Consider the following 21,841-nt stretch of genomic DNA (forward strand, 5'->3'; position numbering starts at 1 on the left):
CTGTAGCCCACCACAAAATCACTATAAACACATAATAGTTTTCAAAACATGGTTTAGAAACACAGTTTTAAATGAAACTCATAGGGACCACTCCCTTTCTAATCAGATTATAATATACAAGCCCTTCTATACAAAAATCCTGGAGCTGCCACTTCCCAGGAGAAAACCTGGCCCAGGCCCTAACGATCAAGAAGGGGTTTCTGGGGCTTTCTATCCAGGGAAGGGATGGTGCCAGAGCTAGTGTATAGCCCTGGGACCCCTACAAAATAAGATGGCCTTTCTGCATGGTACTAGTTTTTGGCAGGTGAATGAGGAACCCTCGACAACTCTGAAGGTTGGAAGAAGGTGCAAGGCAGTGTCCTGTCCAAACCATCCCAGGTAAGACCACTCAGCTGATTGAGAGAGCAAGAGAAGGATTGAGGTAAGGGTTAGCTGAGGGTGGAAACCCCAAATCCAGATCTAAAATCTCAGCTGGAGGGGGGACATACTTAATTTGGGTCCCCTGAAAGCAGAGCATGTGACAGGGACTTGGGGGAAGAAGGTAGTTTATGTGGAAGGTGATCTGTATTAGAAAAATACCACGAACTTATTATTTTATAACAATAGAAATTTATTCTCTTACAATTTATGGAGTCTAGAAGTCTGAAATCAAGGTGTTCGTGGGGCCATGCTCCCTCTGAAGCCTCTAGAAGAGGATCCTTCCTTGCCTTTCCTAAATGCTGGTAGCCCCAGATGTTCCTTGGCTTAGAGCTGCAGCACTTCGTCTCTGCCTGTCACCATGTGGCACTCTCCTTGTGCATCTGTGTCCAAATTTGCCTCTTTTTTTTTTTTAATTTTTTTTTTCAACATTTATTTATTTGGGGACAGAGAGAGACAGAGCATGAACGGGGGAGGGGCAGAGAGAGAGGGAGACACAGAATCGGAAACAGGCTCCAGACTCTGAGCCATCAGCCCAGAGCCTGACGCGGGGCTCGAACTCACGAACCGCGAGATCGTGACCTGGCTGAAGTCGGACGCTTAACCGACTGCGCCACCCAGGCGCCCCCAAATTTGCCTCTTATAAGGACACCAGTCATATTGGATATGGCCCACCCTAATGTTCTCAACTTGATTACATCTGGAAAGACCCTGTTTCCATGTAAGGCCATATTCGCAAGAACCAGGGTTTGGGACTTCAGCATATCTTTTGGGGGGAGACAGTCAACCCATATGATCCAAGAAGCAGCCGTGAAGACGAGGGAGGAAAATCAATACAATCTAAGGTATTAAACTGGTTATTTACGTGCCACTGAGAACCCTCTAGGAACTGTGTAAAATACCCCTTAGAATTCTGAAAGACCTGAAAGCTGGGACATTTAATCAGTTCTTCCACTGGTTGAAGAATGTCTTAGAAGGTTAACTTCCTCCTACTTGTAGACTGCATCCACAGGTGGACGACATGTTGTTTCCTGGCCGATAAGGAGAACTTGAGATAAGAGTAATATGCATGAAACTGTCCACTACCACCAGGCAGAAGACAGGAGGCCACGTGCTATGACACAGGGCACCAAAAGATTCTGCAGAGGTACACCCCTTGCATTGCTAAGATCTGCTCCTGCCCCACATAAGTCCACTCTGTCATTGACTCTTTTAAGGCAGTGGTCAGCTGCAAGCGCCTTAAAAAAAAAACAAAAAAAACCACTTTCAACAGGAGGGTTAGTGGAATAAACTATAGTTCCCCTCCTGCAGCTGCTCCTAAGCCACAATTAATATTCATCATCTCATTTCCCCACAACCCTAACATCAAAGCTGGTCTGGATGGCTCATCCTGAGGGGGTGAGCCCTTGTCTGCCTTGCCATTATCAGGCTTTGTTGGCTGTGATTGCCTAGTTAGCATCATCCCCAGGGCTGAAAGCGCAAAGAGACACTCCAGCACACAGTTCCAGATGACTCTCCACTGATCCCACTATGCAGCAGCACACTTAGCTCCTCTGGACAGTCAGGGATGATTGCTCCCTTCAGTATAATAAAACTCTTTTTACTTGATGGTCCACTGCCTTGAGGGGCCCAAAGTGGAAAAATCCTGTGTTAACCAGTTGACAATGTCTCCCTGAGAATCAGGATCTCAAATCCAACAGAGCAAGTCACAGAAATGGGAAAACGTTTCTGTAAGGACCTCACCAGAGTGATGATGAAAGGGACTAATCCTATTTTCACCATTTGGTTACTTGGCCCTGTGTCATCTTTTTTTTTTTTTTTTAATTCTTTAATTTTATTTTTGAAAGAGCACTAGCAGGAGAGGGGCAGAGAGAGAGAGGGAGACACACAATCCAAAGCAGGCTCCAGGCTCTGAGCTGTCTGCACAGACCCTAACACAGGGCTCGAACTCACGGAGTGTGAGATCATGACTTGAGCTGAAGTCGGACGCTCAACCAACTCAGCCACCCTGGCGCGCCCGACCCTGTGTCTTCTAACTACTGGGGACATAGCACTCACTATATGTCAGCTGTTCCACAGGATGTCACTCCAAAGCTGGCTTCTTAGCTAAGCCTTTAATTTAAAAGGCCATTCCTGAGGTGTCTGGGTGGTTCAGTTGGTTAAGCGTCTGACTCTTGATTTTGGCTCAGGTCATGATCTCATGGTTCGTGAGATGGAGCCCTGTGTTGGGCTCTGTACTGACAGCACAGAGCCAGTTTGGGATTCTCCTTCTCTGCCCCTCACCAACTTGTGCGTATGTTCTCTCTCTTTATCTCTCAATAAACAAACATTAAAAAAATAATAATACAAGGCCATCCCCACTTTCTACCATTCGTTTCCAGGCAATGGAGTATATGATAAGACCCCTTCTTTTACAAAACCATTGTCACATGTCCTTTACCATAAAATGTACCCTTCAACTGATACTTCACGATACAGAATCCCAGGTTGATAATTAGATGTTCAATAATCCACTAGAGAAGCACGACAGGCACGGAAGATAAATCCATATTCCAAAAAGATTTCAGTTCCAGTAAGAACACATTATTGCCTTCTGCAGGGTGGAGGGAGTCTGATTTAATCAAATTACCACCAAGTGCTGGGGCAATCTACTCAAGAAATGACACCATAATGAGGATCCAGCCCCTGAGACTGAGACTGCAGGTTGAACATTGAGCGGCTGCAGGAGATAAATCAGCCTTGGTGAGAGGGAGCCGCTGGTGGTGAGACTCTGCAGCGCCTCCCTCTCGGCCACACCCCCACTCCATTCATGGGCCCGTGCACTTTGCTGGTTGAAACAAACCAGCAGACCAGTCATTCTGTGTACCTAATTATTGATCCTTCCTCTGCAGCAGAAGCTTTCTGATGAGCATTGACATGACACGTAAAGATCTGCACAATCTGACATCTCTCCTGTGAGTCCATCCATGCACCTTTTCCCCAGGCTTCCTTCTCCAGTACTCCAATCTTGCTTCATGTGATTAAGTTATTCTCTGCTGTCCAGAAGTCCATGTACATTCTTGCCTCAGGCCATGCCTCCCTACATGCGAAGTTGATGGACAAGTGTACTGCTCAGTAGAAGGATTTCCCTCACCGCTCACCTTTAGGACTTGTCCTGAGTATGTGGTACGGCTGCAATTCATTTTTGCTTTGTACCATTGTATGAAGTCAACCCAAACAGACTCCAGGCTCCACATTTTTTCCTCCTATAACAGTGGTCGTAAGGAACGCCCCCACAAGCATGAATGTGAGTTGTGGAGGCAGGTTGGTCAACAGGGCTGTACACATAGAGTCATCTTTCCATGCAGCTCACTTCTTGTTCTGTCTGGATCCAATCCCAAATGTACTATTCCCATAATACAATAAACTGCCCACTTATGACTGGTGAGCTAGTCAACAGAAATTACCCAGTCTATGACTGGTGGCCCAGATTACAGCAGACATTTCTAGTCATATAGTGTCTTGATATCCCTGCTATCAGGTATTCACAGACTCTGCTTGAGCCCTGTAGCAAACCATGAGCTGCTTTTTCAAATATGAGTAATTCTGTGCTGTGGAAGGCAAGGCTTAGCTCTCAAGCCAGAAAGATCTCATAGTGGAACTTTCCACAGACCCCATACAGTGTTCTTGTCCAACGGAGACCTCTGGCACTAATGGACTGTCAAGTGATAGAACTCAAGAGTTAGGCAGCTGGCACCTCCTTCTTTCCACTCATCATTTAGCCACCAGAGGACAACTCCCACTTTCCTAGTGCTTTACTATGCAGAACAATAGAGTTTCTTTGTTGCCACTCTTCTGTGTAAACTAACTGGGACCCTTCCTATCATAACCAAAAGGCCCCATTCATGAGCTTTCAAGGAAAAAGAACCAGCTCCTCTGAGATGAATTCTGCCTGTCTGGGTATCTTTGGTGTAAAACAACCGTTTCTATGTCCCCACCGATTTTCTGGGTCAGGGCAGGGCACTCAAGGGTGACTTATCTCTCCTCCATAATGTTTGGGGCCTCAGCTGGGAACACTCAAGCAGCTGGAAATGACTCGAAGGACTAGGGGCTATAATCTGCTGAAGGCTTTTTTGCTTACATGTCTGGTGCTTGGGTGACCTAAAGACTGGGCTCAGCTGGGACTATCAACTGAATCATCTACATATGACCTTCTCTTATAGGTTGGGCTTCCTCACAGCATAGTGGCTACATGGTCGTGGGACTTCTTACATGGTGGCCTTTCTGGTAAACTAAAAGGCCATCTATTAACCTCAGAAATCACATAGCATAGAGATTCATGGTAAGGTAACATAACCCTTCCCGCTCAATAGGAGGAATGTCAAAGATTCGGCGACTGTACTTTAAATCTGCCACTATCTCCCCCCAACAGAATGCTGACACATGACTTCTGGAATTGATAAGGGTCAAAGGTCCATTCTCTGGGGCTTTGGTAGGCTCTTCCATCTGCCTAGCTCAGGGCTCATGTCTGGGATGCAGCTTCTCCACAGCTCTCAGCCCAGGCCTAGGAAACCTGACTTTGGGCTTCTTATTTGTACCTAAGGATGTCAGGATTTGGAGATGAGGGTCTGGGAATCCAGTACACCTGCTACTGACTCTTACAGCTATAGAACTCTTGTCTTGCACCAACTACTTGGTTCCCTGGTGATGTAGAATAGGTGTTTATTACCACTGGCCCCAGTGACCTCCAAGGCAGGCTGCAAGGAAGGGCCTGGCAGCCAGTGCCCAACATCAGCCCCAGTGGGTCTCTGTGAGCATGTGTTGGAGTGGGGTGATGCTGCTGGAGCAGGACTCCTCTCGTTGAGGGAATATCCTTCTTAGGTTCTACAACTCTTCCATCAGTGTTTTGGGGAAAGAACATCCTTGGATGCTTGTCTGATAACATATGGGGCAGGAGCTGTGGCTTCTGGTTCTGCAGTGTCTGTGGGAGGTCCCACAACACCACACATTCTCCAGATAGGAGTGTTCTCCCCTCAACTTTACCCAAACAATGAAATAAGGCTTCCCGCACTTGTAACGAGTTGATTCTGGAGTCCCAATCCACCACTCCCATGGCCAAGAGACTCACCATCAAGATGTGGTTCCAAAACAGTGGTTCTCTTTGGGAGTCAGTCCATGCATGTCAGTCTATAAACCCCACAGGGGAGTGGCAGTGTCTGCTTGCTATTTACAGCATCTTGCTGATCCTTGGTAAATACTGCTTAATGATGCATTTGCACAACTCTGAGGGCTTCAGGGAAACCATTGGTTACAGAGAGGACTGTTGCCCAGGGTGGCAAACTCCAAAGCTACAGGGACCAGTTATGTAAGTGGAAGAAACTGGCTGGCTGGGGCCTGAGGCCCATAGGAGAACACATGCTCCCTGTAAGGAGAGCAGCCACTTCTCGGCTGTATGCCCGCCATGCAGAAGGCCGGCCCAAGGCTTGCCAGATTTTCTTAGTTTTCAAGAGAGGACAAAAGTTTCAATCTATTAAATCTCTCCGTTAATTGTTGTCAACTTAGTCAATGAAAACAAACGCAACCACATTTGTGGGCTGGATGCAACAGGTGTGCTGTCCCTTGCAAGCCAGGAACCCACAGGGTTCACAGAAGGTCTGGTTTCACAGAGTTGCCCCTGATCCTTGGATTAGTGTAGCTCAAAGGCTACTGCCCTGCGCTCCTCCTCCCCACCGCTGGCGCCTCCACCCTGACCCGGGTCTCAGCACGTTATTGCTGTCACAACAGCTGCACTGAAAGGTCCTTCTTAGGCTTCCGTGACCTCTGCAAGAAGATTATACCTGTAAATCCCCGCAGCCGGCAGCCAGGGTGGGGGAAGGGAAGAGAAGGAGGGGGCAGTCTTTCCTCTCCACGTCTGCGCCCCTCTCCCCATAGCCCTCCCTGGGCCTTTTTCTGCCAGGTGTAGATGAAGAAGACACTCTCCGCTAGTTGAGCCAACAAGGCTGGATTTTTTTCCAAAGAATTTTTAGTAGTGATGAAGGGAAAGCACAAGGAAAATAAACAGACATGGCCTAGAAATGGGTGTGTTTACAGAGCCCGGTCCTCGGAACCCAAGGGGGCGACTGTATGTTGAATAGCGGGGCCAAGGGAATCCAGTGGGGGAAGAGGGAGGAAGAAGTGGGTTTTCCTTCGGGTAAGGAGGGGGCTGAGTGTCACCACTTTTAAGCGAGGGGGACTCCGGTAATTAAAAGACTTAGTAGGGGGAAAGGGGCTGGGAGATGGCGGGAGTCCTCAAAATTCGGGGGATGGGGATTTCCATTCCTGAGAAGGAGGTCAATCGAAGCGGAAGGTTGACAGGAGTCAATGGATGACACTCCACGCCAGGAAGGAGGGGGCGGCTCTGCAGAAGGGGCCTGAGTACGGTGAGCAGGAGAGGAGACAGCCTCTTAGCAATCCTAGTCCCGGGAAGGTTTGAAAGCAGCGGTGCCCCAGTGACGCCGGAAAAGATGGAGCGGTTGCCATGGCGACACGGAGCACACATCGGAAATAAATAAATAAGTGGTGCGGGCTGCAGCAGCCGCGCCCCCGCGGGACTGGAGCGCGGGGGAGGGGGCCCCGCGGGCCCGGGTCCCCGCAGCCCGCGCGTCCCAGCCATTGGCAGAGCCGGAGGGGGGGGTCACCCCCCCCGGAGGGGGGGCGAATGGTACAGTCCTCCGCCCGCGCCCCGGCCGGGCCCGCAGCGAGCGAAAGGCGAGCCCAACGCAGCCGCTGCTGCCGCGGCGGAGCCGGAGCCGAGCCCGGAGGTGGCGATGGAGGGAGTCAGCAGCCACCGGACCCTGTCCTACAGCCGCTGGAGCTACGACAGGTAGGGCGGCCGCCTGCAGGATGGGCTCGCCGGGCTCTCCGCGTGGCCCTGCGTGGGCGCCCTCCCCTGCGCCCACCCGGGCGGGAGGAGCAGAGTTCCCGGGGAGCGCGGCCGCCAGCGCTCAGACCCCCAGCTGCACCCGGACCCTCGAGCGTCCGGCTCGTCGGTGCCGGGAGCGGCGGATATGCGAAGCCGGAGCGGAGCGAGGGTGTCCTCATACCTGCGGGGCAGAGCCGGCGGAGGAGGGCACCGGGTCCGACGAGCTGCCTCCCCACCTCGCACCCCGCCCCCATCCCAGCCCGGCTGCCCTGCGGTGTCCACCCGCGCCGCAACCGCAACCGCACGAGGGAGCGTGGAGGGGCCCCGGGGCGGGCGGCGCCGCGCGGTGGGGCGAGGAGGGGCCCCGGGGCGGTGGGTGAGGACTGCCGGCCGGCCGGAGCGCCCCAGCTTGCTGCCGGGGACCTGCGGGTCGCCACGGGCTGGGCGGAGCGGAAGGGCGGCCCGGGGCGGGCTGTCGGGGCGCCCGCAGTGTTGCCAGGCGCCCCGCCCGCCCCGCGGGCACCGGGAGAGGCTGCGGGCGTGGGCGGCCGGGAGTCGCGCTCCCCACGCACCCGTCCTGCCGGGAGGAATCATCCTTCCAGGTGAAATGAGAAAAATGAGGACAACAGAATGAGTCGGTCATCAAGCGGAGACTCATTCTGAGATTTTTGTCCTTTCTGCCTATTTTTGGTGTGTGAAATGTCCCCACTCTTTTAAAAACGAAACCATGACGATAGTAGATAGTAGATTGTTGTTGTTGTTGTTAAAGTTCACAACCCCATGAGGATCTCTGGAGTTACATTTTCTGATCCATGGTCCTAATTGGGGAGGGCTGGAAGAGAAACTTCATTAACTGGGCTGCTCTCTTCTCCCTGAAGTCCTGCTTCCTGTGCTCTCCTTCCCTTCACTGCTAAAAGCCTTCCTGCATCTTTGACACCCCTACCTTCGGAGATTCAGAGAACAGGGTCCCCCTAGGACCCCTTTAACTCGCCCTCCAATTGATTCCATCTTTTTCCATTCTTAACTGGTGATCTCTCAGCCTGTAAACCTATTCAAGTTTGTGACGCCTCCCTCAAGAGGGGTGCAACTGGTCCACCTCTCTGCTTTCATCGCCTTCTTTGGGAGAACATGTCTAAATTGGTTGATTCTGTTTCCTCACCAACCCTGCATTGCACAGTCCTAGCTGTCTGCTCGCTGTCCAGCTCACAACTGCAGCGAATGTGCCCTTTTTAAAAATAGTGTTTCCTATGGAGAGGAACTCTAAAATGATTGGAGTATTCAACTTAAAATAACAAACCCTCGGAGCTTGCCTTCAGATCCCAAACCACACATGCATTTGCTTATTCTGCAAACATGTATTGACTGCAAACTGTGTGTGGGGCCCTGGAGATAAGGAGATAACAAGACATAATTCCTTCCCCCAGAGGAGCTCCCAGTCTAGATCCTAGTAGAAAGAAGTGGCAACATATGCCAAGGACCTAATACGTGTATAGGAGGGAATTTTTAAATTGAGACAATTCTATATAGTAACTAGACTTTTTTCCTGTAAAAACAAACAACAGCGAGACACTGGAATCAGACAGCCTGGGTTCAAATCCAGATTCCACCTAGCTCACTTGTAACAAGTCACTTTCCCTTTCTGGGCTTCAGTTTTTTCTTCTGTGAAATGGGAAGTAATATAAGAATTAGATGGGAACATAGTAATAAGTGGTATCTATCACTGTTGTATTAATAAATATTGTAAATGTCTCTGAGAACCCTGTCTTCCATAGATGCTTAGTTTGAAAAGCAGTGTTCTCCTTTTTAGACCCCTAAATAAAGACCTTTCCTGGGGTTCTACCCTCAGAACCTTTTTCTTCTCACCCCACCATCTCAACACCTGCAGAGCCATGGGAAGAAAATAGCTTCCCTGGTCCGTATCCAAACTAACTGAATCAGAATCTCCAGATGTGGAACTCAAGAGTCAGTGTTTCGGATACAGCTGGTTTGGCTTTTACTCTGGAACCATTGGTCTATATCACTCACCTCCATTTTCCAGTTAGTGCTTAGTCTTTAAAACATAAGGACTGAATTATTTTAAAATTGCACAGTCCTTAGTAAACTTTTAAAAACACTACATAAGCTACACATATATGTAGTCCCCATTTTAAAAGTGAAATTCTGTGATTGTGCTGTCCCCGTCCCCACCCCTAACCCCTAGAAGCAAACCACTGTTAACAGTTCACACTTTCTGACTCTGTTCTTTGACTTCTGCCCCCACCACATCTCTGAACATTTGAACTCTCCTTCACACCCCCCCAGGAGTTGGCCTCTCTGCATTATATAGCGTGTTCTTTTTAATCTGTTCCCCTCTTTGCTTTTCAGGTCATGTATGTATCAGTCATCTATTGCTGTGTAACAAATTACTCTTAAGTTTAATGGCCTAAAATAATAATTGTTCTAGTTAACTCAAGATTCTGTGTGTCACGAATCTGGGCTGGGCTCGGTTGGGCAGTGTTTGTGGTCTGGCCTAGGCTTGGCTTCTCTTGGCCGTGCTTACTCATGTGTGTGGTGCCTCAGCTGTGAAAGCTAACACATCTGAAGCTTCTCTCCCCAAAAAGAGAGAAATCCTTTCTCGTCTTCCAGCAGGCTCGCTCAGGTTTGTTCACATGCTGGTAGAAGTTTCCCAGTGAGAAAGCAGAAGGTACGAGGTCTCTTGAGGCCTAGGTTTAGGACGTGCACATCACCCTGTCACACTGTATTGGTCAAAGTGAGTCAAAATGTCAGCGCACGTTCAGGATAGAGGAATAAGTTTCACCTCTTGAAGGGAGGAGCTGCAAAGAATTCATGGCCATTTTTGCAATCTACCACAATATGAGGCTTGCATTTCTTTAATTGCTCACTCCTCTTGGTCCCCACTGTCCCAACGTGAGCACATGCCAAAGCTCCCCTCTCTCCCGTTCTGCTGTGTTCCATTCTATTCTCAGGCTACACCCTGGTCCCAGTTATCACCTCAGTGCTTTTAACACAGAAATCAATATCTTCAACTCCACTCTTTTTGTCGAGCCCTAACCATGCCTCTGTAAAGGCTTGTAAACATCTCCATGTGGGTATTCTGTAGATATTCCACCAACACCCCTAACTCAATGGGTTCAAAGCCAGATCCTTCACTGGTAACTCTGTATTCTCTATCCAGCATCCCTCTAGCCAATGAACTCCTCAAAACTCTGACAGTGATTTTGAACTCTCCAAGGGTAACCATTCTGTCTATTCTTATGTATATCACTGATTGTTATGAAGATAAAATGAACTGACTATGAAAGATGAGTGGCCTGGAGTACATCTCATCAAGTCCCTGTGTTCTCAAGAGCTTGGCACTTGGTTAACCATCTTGCCTCCATTCAAGCTCTAGTCATTATCCCAAAGATTTCAGGGTTTATGTAAATTACCAACTAGCCCTCTTCACTCACAATTTCTGGACCTTCCCATTCTAGAAACTTCTCTTCAGCAATTCACAGAATACATTCCTACATGTTGGCTCCTGGGATCACCTCACCCCTGATATCATACACACTACTATCCCAATCTCTGGCCTCATGCGTCTCCCTCATATATTCTTCCTACCACATTATCGAGTTATCTAGTGCTTTCATGTCTGCTTTTTCTCCTGCCAGCCTTTTCCTGGCCTCTCTTCTTCCTTTCCTATCATGGACCACCTGGCAGATTATCTGAACCACTTACTACCATCACTTTCTGTTTCCTTGCATATGCTTGCCACAACTCCAGCCCCGTGTGGGCCAGCGTTAGGATCCCCACCCCCTCTCTTATCCGGGACATCAGAGCACTGCCACAAAAACTGCAGGACCGTGATGATCGTCGCCATTTTCTGGGGCTTCATCTTGAGCTGTGCCATCAGCAGTCTTTCCCTTCTCTGGCTTAGCATCGCTCCCATCCCCCACAGCAGTTCTGCATCACACTCAGGGCCCCTCTTACTTGACCCTTACTCCACACCCCCAGGCCCTAAGCAAATGATATTGCCTCCTGCTCCTTTGAGAACTGTTCACATGGGGCTCAATCTTCTGTAACTTCTTGATTCCACATTACTGCCACGCCACCTCAGTCACACCCTTTGGGAGACTTTTTTGTCATCTCAAAATCTCTTGTTATAAATAATTCCACAGTAGACAACCTTATATACATAACATTTTTTCCTCATATCTGGTTATTTGATTAGAATGAACTTCTTGAAGAGGGATTGCTAGTTTCAGATTTGGGTGACTGTTGCCAGATTATCCTCTAGAAGGAGTGGATTGATGTGTATTCTCACGCTCAGAGGCTCTAACTGCATTGTTTCATGGTGATCTCTTTGTTTTGAATCTGGCCCCCCAGACTCTGAGACAGTGTACACCACTTGCTTGGAACTTGGATTTTGGAGTCACAGTGACCTGACTTTGAAGCCCAGCTCCCTCAATAATTGGTTGTGTGACTTTAGACAAGCAACTTAACTTCTGCATACAGAAAGATGATAATAATGATACCTGCCTTTGAACGTGGTCCATTCACTCAATTTGTATTTTCTGAGCACCTCCTAAATGCCAGGCAATATTATAGATGTTGGAGACAGAGCCGTGAACAAAACAAATTCCCTGGTCCCACAACTCTTACTGTCTAGTGTGGGGAGATAGACCCGGACAAAAACATGTATATAATATGTCAGTGCTAAGTGATTTACCTAATATGCTAAGTGCAAAGAAGAAAAATAGAGCTGAGCAAAAGGAAGAGAATCTCACTACATGGAAGTTGGGGTGGAGGTGAATATGTTGTATTATATTATCTGGTTGGGGAAACTCTTTCTGATAAGGTGATATTTCAGCAAAGACAGGTAAAAAACAAGGGAGTGAATGGGGAAGAATGTTCTATAGAAGGGAACAGCAAGTGTAAAGGTTCTAAGGTAGAAGTGTGCCTAGTGTATTTCAGAACAGCAAAGAGGCCAGTGTATCCTTGTTTCCCTTTATAATACTTCCTTCCTGCTCCTCCGTCAAACCCTACCCTCCTCCTATCCTCAGGGAACCACTGATCTGATTTGTTTGCATATCCTAGAATTTTATATAATTGAAATCATTCAGTGTGTATTCTTTTTTTGTTTTTTGGGGTTTTTTTTGGGGGGGGGGGTCTGGCTTCTTTCATGCATCCATAGTTATTTTGCTATTTCTCCATGTTGTTGCATGACTCAGTCATTCATTTCTTTTTATTGCTGATAGTACTCCATTATATGGAGATACCACAGTCTGTTTAGCCATTCCTCTGTTGGTAGACACTTGGGTGGTTTCCAGTTTTTGGCTATTACAAATATAACTTTTGTGATTGTTTATGTACAAGTCTTTGTATGGGCATATGTTTTTATTTCTTTTGGGTAAATATCTATGAGTGGGATGGCTGGATCACATGGTAGGCACATGTGTTTTCTTGGTAAGTATGCATTTAACTTTTTAAAAAAACTGCCACTTTTCCAAAGTGGTTGTACCACTTTACAGTCCCATGAGCAGTGTATGAGAGTTCCAATTCCTCCACATCTGTGGGACAACTTCGTATGTTCTGTCTTTTAAATTTTGGCCATTCTAATAGGTATGTAATCATGTGTCATTGTGAGTCTATTTGCATGTCCTCCATGATTAATGATATTGAGCATCATTTCATGTGCTTATTTGCCATCTATGTATCTTTTGGGGGGGAAGTATCTGTTAAAGTCTTTTCCCCAATTGTTACTGGGTTATATGCATCCTTATTATTGAGTTTTGAGAATTCTTTGCTTATTCTGGATCCATGTCCTTTATTGGCTATGTGACCTGCAAATATTTTCTATAAGTCTGTGGCTTTCTTTTCAGTCTCATGTATTTTGAAGAGCAGAATTTTACATTTGGTGCAGTCTAATTTAACAGTTTATTCTTTTATGGATTGTGCTTCTTGTGTCTCATCTAAGAAATCATGGCCTAACTCCAGGTGAAAAAGGTTTTCTCCTAGGAATTTTCTAATTTAGGCTTAATATTTTAGGTCTGTGCTTCAGTTGAATTAACTTTTGTATGTAGAATGAGGTTCACTTAAAAAAAAAGTTATCTATGGGGCGCCTGGGTGGCGCAGTCGGTTAAGCGTCCGACTTCAGCCAGGTCACGATCTCGCACTCCGTGAGTTCGAGCCCCGCGTCAGGCTCTGGGCTGATGGCTCAGAGCCTGGAGCCTGTTTCCGATTCTGTGTCTCCCACTCTCTCTGCCCCTCGCCCGTTCATGCTCTGTCTCTCTCTGTCCCAAAAATAAATAAACGTTGAAAAAAAAAATTAAAAAAAAAAAGTTATCTAATTGTTCCAGCACCATTTGTTGAAAGGACTTTGCTTTTTTTGCACCTTTATCAAAACTGAATTGTCGTTGTATTTATTTCTATACTCTCTATTCTGCTCCACTGATCTATTTGCCTTTCTCAATGCCAACACCACACTATCTGGGTGACTATAGCTTTGCAAAGAGTCTTGAAATCAGGTAGCTTAGGATCCTCAACTTTGATGTTGTTGCTGTTCTCCTCCTCCTCCTCCTTCTTCTTTTCAAATCCAGAGACCCACTTATTAACCTAGAATTGTGAAGATCTCTTTGTAGTTATTGCAATGTTGGCGGCCCTGCACAGGGCCCATTCCCAAGCCAGAATCAAGCTACTTGGCAAGTAAAATCCAAAGGTTTCTGGGTGAGTGTGGAGCCAAAACAAGACAAAAGAAATGCCTGGGAGAGGCTGTTTCATCCAAGCACTGGAGAAACCAGGATGGTCTTCTTCAAAGCTGTTTGTCTCTTCTGGGTCCTTGTTAATTTCACAGTCCTTTTATAATGAGATTTTCAAGTTCTGCAAAAACCAAAAAAGACAAAAGTCTGCTGGGATTTTGACTGGGATTGTGTTGAATCTATAGATCAATCTGGGGAAAGTTGACTCTTGGTAATGGTGGGCTTTCCAGCCTATAAACATAATGTATCTTTGTGTTTATTTAGATCATCTTTCATTTCTCTCAAGCATATTTTGTAGTTTTCTGAATATAAGTCTTTCACCTTTTTCATAAGATCTATCCTAGAGTATTGCATACTTTTCAATGATATTGTAAATGGTATATCTTTAAATTCAGTTTCCAATAATTAATTGTCAATGTATAGCAATACAGTTTGTATCGTTGTAATAATATATATAACATAAAATTGGCCATGTTACTAATTGCTAAGTGTACATTCAGAATGTTGTGTAACCATCACCACTATTTCCAAAACTTTTTCATCACTCCAAACAAAAACTTTGTACTTATCAAGAAATAACTCTTGGGGCGCCTGGGTGGCGCAGTCGGTTGAGCGTCCGACTTCAGCCAGGTCACGATCTCGCGGTCCGTGGGTTCGAGCCCCGCGTCGGGTTCTGGGCTGATGGCTCAGAGCCTGGAGCCTGTTTTCGATTCTGTGTCTCCCTCTCTCTCTCTGCCCCTCCCCTGTTCATGCTCTGTCTCTCTCTGTCCCAAAAATAAATAAACGTTGAAAAAAAAAAAATTAAAAAAAAAAAAAAAAAAAAGAAATAACTCTTCATTGACCCCTCTCCCCAGCCCCTGGTAACCTATAATTTCCTTTCCATCTTTATGAAGTTGCCTATTCTAGATATATGCCTATAAGTGGAATCATACAATATTTTGCCTTTTGTGTCTAGCCATTTCACTTCCCGTGATGTTTTCAAGGTCTATCCATGTTGTAGCATATATGAATACGTCATTCCTTTTTGGACTGAATAATATATTACATGCACATACCGCATTTTCTTTCTCCATTACTCTGTTGATGGACACTTGGGTTGTTTTCACCTTTTGGCCATAGTGAAAGTGCTACAGTGAACACTGGCATACAAGCATCTGTTCCAGTCCCTGTTTTCAATTCTTTTACGTGGATTGTAGGAGTGAGATGGCTGGATCAGATACTAAGTCCACGTTTAGTTTTTTGAGGAACCACCCAACTGTTTTTCACAGCAACTGCACCATTTTATATTCCCAGCAGCAACACATGAGTTTCCCATTTCTCCACATCCTCGCCAACACCTGTTATTTTCTGGTTTTAAACCATCCTAGGATGTGTGAAATGGTTTCTTACTGTGGTTTTGATTCATATGTCCCTAATGACTATTCATGTGCTTATTGGCCATTTGTATATCTTCTTTGGATAAATGTCTGTTCAAGTCCTTTGCCCCCATTTTTTTGTTTGTTTTTAAATAAACTCTTCATTGAAGTGTATGACCTCATATGAAAAAGCACACAAGTCATAAGTGAAGAATTTGGTGAATTTTCACAAAGTGAATACACTCTTATAATCAGAAACCGTCCTATCTCTGCCCTCTAACTCGAGGGTTACCATCATCCTGACTTCCGTTAGGCTGACTTCAAATTGGAGAGGTTAGTTTTGCTGATTTTTAACTTAATTTAAGAGTACCAGGTGTATTCTTTTGTGTCTTCCTTCTTTTAAAAAAATTGTTTTTAATGTTTATTTATTTTTGAGAGAGAGGGTGAGAGAGAGAGAGAGAGAGAGAGAGAGAGAGAGAGAGAGAGAGAGTCAGTTGGGGAGGGGCAGAGAGGGAGGCAGACACAGAATCTGAAGCAGGATCCAGGCTCCAAGCTGTCAGCACAGAGCCTGATGCAAGGCTCAAACCCATGACTGTGAGATCCTGACCTGAGTCAAAGTCGGACACTAAACTGACTGAGCCACCCAGGTGCCCCTGTGTCTTCCTTCTTGAGTTTAACAGTGGAGTCATCTGTGTTTCTGCATCAAGTTGCAGTTAGTTCATTCTCACTGCTATGTAGAGTTCTGTATGGATTTACCACAATTCACCCGTTCCACTACGATGCATGCTTGAGATGTTTCCCAGTTTTGGTTATTATTAACACTGGACATTTGAATGCATGTCTTTCTTTTGGTTGGTATTTCTTGGTGGCTTTTTTTTCAGCTTCATTGAGGTATAATTAACACATAGGAATTTTGTATATATGTAAGCATATACACACACATGTACATGTAAATATAGACTCTATAAATATATATATTTAAAGAGTACTACTTGATGTTTTGATACACATATACATTGTGAAATTATGCCACAATCAAGTTCATGAGCATACCTATCACATCACAGTTACAATTTTCTTTCTTTCTTTCCTTTGTGTGCGCGCGCATGTGTGTGTGTGTGTGTGTGTGTGTGTGTGTGTGTGTGTGTGTGAGTGATGAGAAAACTTAAGATGTATCCTCATAGCAAATTTCAAGGATACAAATAGTATTGTTAACTATAGTCCCCATGCTGTACCTCTGATCTCCAGAACTCATCCGTCTAAGATAACCAAAACTTTGTACCCTCCGACCAACATCTTCCCATTTTCTCCATCTGCCCAGCCCCTAGAAACCACCATTCTACTCTTCACTCCTATGACTTTGAATAGTTTAAGATTCCACATAAAGTGATATCATGCAGTATTTGTCTTTCGGTGTCTGGCATATTTCACTTAGCACAGTGTCCTCCAGGTTCATCCATGTTGTCCTACATAGCAATTTCCTTATTTCTTAAGGCTGAATAATATTTCAGCCATATATATATATATATATATATATATATATATATATTGCATTTTCTTTATCCATTCCTCTGTTGATGGACATTTAAGTTGTTTCCATATCTTGGTGTGAATAATGCTGCAGTGAACATGGAAATATCCCTTTGAGGTCCAGATTTCATTTGCTTTGGAAGTATGCCCTGAAGTGAGATTGCTAGATCATATGGTAGTTCTGTTTTTACTTTTTAAGAAACCTATACCATTTTCCATAGTTGTTGTACCAATTTACAGTCCCACCAACAGTGAACAAAGGTTCACTTTCTTGGTAATGCCCTTTAAGCACAAGTTTCTAATTTGGAGGAAGTCCAATTTATCTATTTTTTTCTTTCTTTTTTTAAAATGTTTATTTACTTTTGAGAGAGAGAGCAGGGGAGGGGCAGAAAGAGAGGGAGACAGAGAATCTCAAGCAGGCTCCATGCCATTAGCGGAGAGCCTGACAGATGCAAGGCTTGAACTCACAAACCTTGAGATCACGACCTGAGCTGAAATCAGGAGTCAGACACTTAACCGACTGAGCCACCAGATTCCCCTCTATTTTTTCTTTTGTTTATACTTTTGATGTAGTATTTACACATTCATTGCCAAATCCAACGATTTACCACTGTTTTCTCCTAAGTGATTTTAAGGTATATATTTAGGTCTTTGATCCATTTTAAATTCATTTTTGTGTGAGATGTGGGTCCAACTCTATTCCTTGGCATGTAGAAATCCAGTATCCAGCTGTCTCATTGCCATTTGTTGAAGAGACTATTGAATGGACTTAACACTCTTGTCAAGATTCAATTGTCCATAGATGTATGGATTTATTTCTGGACTTGCAATTCTACTCTATTGGTCTGTGCATCTATCCTTATACCAGCACCTCACTGTTTGATTAATTGCAGCTTTGTAATAAGTTTTGAATAGGAGAGACGGGCAAGGAAGCAAGACATGACCTGTATTAAACATGTCTAGGGAGGGCTGTGACTCCCAAGAGACTAGGTCGCCAAGATGGCACAGAGGGGGCAGTAGAAAGAGCTCAGGCTTTGTTATTAGTCAGACCTGGTTCAAATCCCAGCCCCACCTCTTATTAGCTGTGTACATGTAGCACAGTATGGGAAATCTTTATTGTTTTGGTTGATTATAAAAATCCTATGTGCCACTTGTAGACATAAAAGAAGCAAAGTCTAAACAGTTTAGAAGTGTGTCAAGTAGCAAGTTACTTAATGTCCTTTAGTCTCAATTTCCCTGTCTGTAAAATGGGGGTGATGATTTTCTTCTAGCGAAGGGTCATGGTGAGACTTGAATGAGATGATGTTTGTATACCCTTTCAGGTAGGCTGTGGATTAGAAACAGACCACACACATACCCACTATAGGATTAGGTAAAATGAAGTTCCTAATTTAACTGGCCCAGAGCTTATTGGTGACCAGGGACCATACCGGCCAGGAGTCTCCACAGCACATCTTGCTGCGATTTTCTTTTGGCCCCTTGGTTCCCACCCAGGGCGTGCAGTGCTGGCCGACATTCTGTGCACAGGCAGGTTTCTGCCAAGTTGAGAGAGTACCCAAATCCTTATTGTAAAAGTAGCCCTTTGTACTTAAGACTTACTTCATCATTCTGAGAGTACTTGACCCTAACAAAATATATTCTGTTTTCAAAAGGTAGACTCTCTTGCCACGAGAAAAAAATGTCGAGGCTCTCCTGGTTCTTTAGAGCCAGCAGCTTGGTGTCAGCAGAGCCACCTACTTTTGGCCAGGGCGAGGCTGAGGCGGAAGGGGAAGCAAGTCAGTGTCTGGACGTTCCCGAACAATGGCTCTGGCTTCTGTCCCCTAACGTTCCAGAAAGTTGTTTCTTCACAGTATTCAAATCACTTGCGCAATGTATGTGTGACCTTGGGAAAGCTACTTAACTGCCATGAGTCTCCATTTCCTCATCACTAAAATGGAAGTAATAGTATTAGAGGAAATAGTACCTACCGTTGTAGGGAGTAAATGACTTGATGTTTGTAAGGCTTGATAAATGTAGAGTGCCCGGGACAGTGCCTGTCACATGGTGAGTGCTATTTCTGTGCTGGCTGCTGTTATTACGAGCCAGCACAGAACAAGATTCCTCTACTAATATCGGCATTTTCCTGTCCATTTGAATCTGAAAGTTAGGCCATTCCTAGATACAGGGATAGGTGCCATGGCCCAGGCAGGCTCTGCCCCAAGGTGGAGCTGTGTGAGGAGAGTGTAAGGGCAGGTAAGGGAAGGAGGCCGAGGTACCTAGGGAAGCGGTCCAGGGACTGAAGAGGCATGGCTGACGAAGACCAGTTGGGACCAGTTGGGTGAGAGGGGCATAGTTGCAGGACCTCCGGGCTAGGGATGAAAAGCGAAGTCAGATGAGAACTTGGGGGGTGGGGACCTTAGCCAGTGCCTGAAGTGTGGGTGACAAGGTCTAGCTTCCTCAAGCGGGCCAAGCATTTAGCCCCAGTGGAGAATTCACAAGCAGATCAGGACACTGAAACAGCCCCTTCCCTTAGCACTTGGACTCAGGCCACAGCTGTTGAGAGACTACACAGAGGGAACCATAGGGATGAGCCAACTAACTCCAGTCCCTACTGCTGGTGGGTCAGAACCACCAGAGAGGCTGGGAGAGCAGGGCAGTAGCAGGGAAGATCAGGCTTGGGCACAGCCAGACTGACCACTGTGGCATGTAAGTTCACAAGCAGCTTCTTCTGAGACAAAGTGGTGATGCTTTTACTGTCTGTACACTGAGTTTTATGAAGCAGGGTAAGATGTTGGGAAAAGCACTGTGCAGGGAGTTAGGAATCGAGGATCTCATTCTGGCTACTCCATTAATTCCCATTCTGGCTCTGGGCAAGTCACTTGCCTCTCTGGGCCTGTTTCCTCTGAAGTTGAAGAGGCTGGACTGGTTGACTGAGCACTCTTATAGTTCTGGTATTCTGTGAGTGCGTGACCCAGGGCCTTCTATGTGTTCTGTGATTGGAAAGGCCAAGGTGCAGGGATGCGAATAGGGCAGGCTGCGATTGGAGGTCCTGGCCAAGGCAGTGCCAGCTTCCAGGGTGCAGGGGCGGGGAGTGCTGGGGTGGACACCAAAGCCAGGTGGTTGGAGGTCCTGCTTTGTTCCAGAACTTTTGGAATATAACTATCCTTTTGGCAGATTTAATAGCAGTGTAGGACCAAAATGACTGTGCTGGGTAGGGCAAATGAGAGTGGTGGTCTAGGGTCAGTGAAGCAATAGTTCTGGGGGAGAGTGGAATGTGGGGGGTGGTCTATCTCCCATGCAGTTGGCGTGGTTGGGGCTCAGGGTGATAAGGATTAGAGAGAAGAGCAAGTCATGGAGGTGAGACAAAGATTTCTCAAGTCTTTTGGGACTTGTCCACACTGAGGTTTGAAGTCATCAGGCAGTGTGGCTTCCCAGGTAGGATGACAGGATGCTTTTAAACAGAGGTAGAAAGACCCTGGAGCAGCGACATCATTTCTGTGACCAAAGGTGGAGAGAGGGGCACAGTGTGGAGGACAGTTGCTAAGCAGGGGCTCACAGGAACCCACTGATATCTGACTCCTTCGTTCTGAAATATCCTGAGCCCTGATAGATAAATGCCGAGCCTGGCTCTCATCTGGGGCATTCTTACCCAGCATGTGCTTGGGAGAGACGCACACCTTTTTTCTCCATCCCGAGCAGTGTGGGCTGTGCTGCAGTTGGAGAAGTTAGATCTCCTAGGTCAGGTGTGTGTTCCCAATCAGCCTCACTCTGATATTTTGGGCATATGTTTTGGTCTCCTCTAATCTGAAGATTGACAGAGCAAATCCTAGGGTTGTGTGTAAGTGTGTGGGTGGGGAGGGTCTGTTGATGAGTGCCAGGCCAGGCTGTGGGGAAGTTAGCAGGCGTTAGGGAATAGCTTGCCTGTGCTGTTGCCAGAGGAGGCAGATTTCTGCACGTGAACAATGCTAGAGAGCTGTGCCGGCTGATTGGAACCTAGCATCGGAATGAAGGGCCCAGAGTTCAGGCCAGGCAGATGAGGGCCTAGCATCTAAGAACCTTTGGAATCAGGCAGGGCCTGCATCAGGGTAAGAGGGACCCAGTATTATCTTCTTACAAGGTCACATTCCTCAGCAAAGATTTAATCCCAACCTGGCTTTGCCTCTGTGCCCTCTCCAGCACTGCAGAACAACTAATCGGGCCAGGAATTCCACAGTGCACCAGGAGGGCACTGTCCTTGCACCTGCCCCTCCCTCCACAGTCTGGTTTGCCCTGGGTGGGAGAGTCTGGGTGGCATTCCCTTCTCCCCATCACCAAATGTCAGAGAGCAGATTCAGTGATGGTTTGGGGTCCTCTGGGAGAGGGCTTCTGCGAGTGTGTTTTTCATGCAGCTGAGCGTGTGCACCAGTAATTGTGTATGTGGGGTGTGAACGTGTTGTGCCGGGGTGTGTATGCAGCACTGAGCTTGTGCACCTTTGAGGGAGGCGCACATGTGCCAACAAGAGTGGCTATGTGGATGTGTGTGAGTGGCAGGTATTTGAATGAAAGCAGGTGCACTGGAGAGAAGTGACTGCGAGAGGCGGGACGGAGAGACTGGCTTGCTCTCTCTGTCTTCTTCCCCTGCACCTTGGAAGTGGGGGTGGGGAGGACAGGTACACTGCCCTTCTCCCAGTGCGAGATAGGCGTGGTCAGGGTCATGAGCCTGCCCCACCCTGCCTGGGCAGTTTCTTCAGGGGTGGAGGGCTGCAGAAGCACCTCTGGAGAGTAGGAGGGGCCAGTTAGATCTCGGAGCTGACAGCTGTCTGTGTGACCCTGCATGATGAGCTGTGCGGGCAGAAGACCCTGCCCTACCCTCCTGGCTCGCCCCAGAGGAGCTGGGAGCAGGATCCCCGCCTCTGCCACGAGGGGCTCCTGAGGCAATCCGGGGCCGCATCAATGTTGGA

General features: G+C 46.7%; 1 protein-coding gene across 1 annotated transcript in view; it reads left to right on the forward strand.

Annotated features, from left to right (window-relative positions):
• Positions 1-7,190: 7,190 nt before the first annotated feature.
• TUB (TUB bipartite transcription factor) overlaps positions 7,191-21,841 on the forward strand; it is an 88,554-nt gene continuing 73,903 nt past the window's right edge. The window contains exon 1 of the mRNA XM_047823426.1: positions 7,191-7,258. Coding sequence (XP_047679382.1) covers positions 7,203-7,258 — 56 coding nt within the window. The 5' untranslated portion in view covers positions 7,191-7,202. The remainder of the gene's footprint in view (positions 7,259-21,841) is intronic.

This window comes from Prionailurus viverrinus, chromosome D1 (assembly GCF_022837055.1).
Source record: "Prionailurus viverrinus isolate Anna chromosome D1, UM_Priviv_1.0, whole genome shotgun sequence".
Classification (NCBI taxonomy): domain Eukaryota; kingdom Metazoa; phylum Chordata; class Mammalia; order Carnivora; family Felidae; genus Prionailurus; species Prionailurus viverrinus.